Source organism: Calidris pugnax, unplaced genomic scaffold (genome assembly GCF_001431845.1).
Source record: "Calidris pugnax isolate Ruff unplaced genomic scaffold, ASM143184v1 scaffold188, whole genome shotgun sequence".
In the NCBI taxonomy this organism is placed as follows: domain Eukaryota; kingdom Metazoa; phylum Chordata; class Aves; order Charadriiformes; family Scolopacidae; genus Calidris; species Calidris pugnax.
The window spans coordinates 3,920,632-3,921,619 of record NW_015091257.1 but is presented as its reverse complement, the minus strand read 5'-3'; the positions used below and the strand labels follow the sequence as shown (position 1 = coordinate 3,921,619).

The 988-nt window shown below is 65.2% G+C and overlaps 1 protein-coding gene across 1 annotated transcript in view; it reads right to left on the bottom strand.

The window, feature by feature from the left end:
• The window catches only part of SHOX (short stature homeobox), an 18,480-nt gene that overhangs the window by 6,977 nt on the left and 10,515 nt on the right, over nucleotides 1-988 (bottom strand). The window contains exon 3 of the mRNA XM_014960171.1: nucleotides 7-64. Within this exon, the coding sequence (XP_014815657.1) occupies nucleotides 7-64 (58 nt within the window). The remainder of the gene's footprint in view (nucleotides 1-6; nucleotides 65-988) is intronic.

Here is a 988-nt window from a genome sequence, read left to right as displayed (position 1 = left end):
ACCCACCTTTGTGCATCTGGTTTTCCTGCTTTCGGCACTTTGCTCTCCTGTTCTGGAACCAGACCTGTGAAAAGAAAAGGCAAACAAAACCAAAAAAAAAAAAAGCAAGTTACAAGCGGCGGCGAGGAGTAGCTGGAAGCGGGACGGTTCTTCATCCCCCTCGTCCCGGTTTTCCCTGGGACAAGGAGCCGGTCCCGCTACCTGCGCTCCGCAAGCCCCGGTCCCGGCGGCAGCCCGTCGGGGAGAAGCCTCCCGGGCGGCCTGCGCCGTCGGAAAAAGAGGGGGAGAACTACCGGGCAAGAGGTGGGTTTTTCCCCCCCCTCGTGGTTTCGCCCACCGGGAAGGGAGACCCTCCTCCCGCCGCTCTCTCCGGCGCCGGGAGGGAGCAGAAGCCCCCCGCCCAGGGAGGTTGGGGACTGGCCCGCCCCGTCCCCGGACTTGCCTGGGCACAACACACATACACACACGCCCCCTACCCCCCCAGGAAGTCGATGCCCCCCCCGGGAGGCCAGCCCGCCTTTGCCACGTCTGCCGGCGGCCCCGGGACGGTGCGCCAGCCCATCCGTCACACGGCGGAGGGAATGGGGGGGGTGCCCGTAGCACCGACGGCTCCTCCCGGTGCCGCGGGACCCCCCGCTCGGCCCCCTCCCCGGGCCCGAGGGGCGCTGAGCTCCCTGCAGCCGGGCGGGGGCTCCTCCACCAAGTTTTACAGGCTGTTTTTAATACGTGCCAACTTCTATATAAATGGCACTTGTAAACGTGTCCGGCTTCCTCCCGTGCAAACGAAAAGGGGGTCGGAGCTTGCCGGGGGAAAGGCAAATAAAACCGGAGCTAACTACCTGTTGGAAAGGCATCCTCAGGGCTCCCATATTCACGTAGGGGGCCACTCTGCAGGCGTCTAAATGGCTGGCGGTTCCCAGGATCACACCTGCGGGGAGAGACAGGGCCGGGTGAGCGGCGAAGGAGCCCCGGGGCTCTGTGTCCCGTG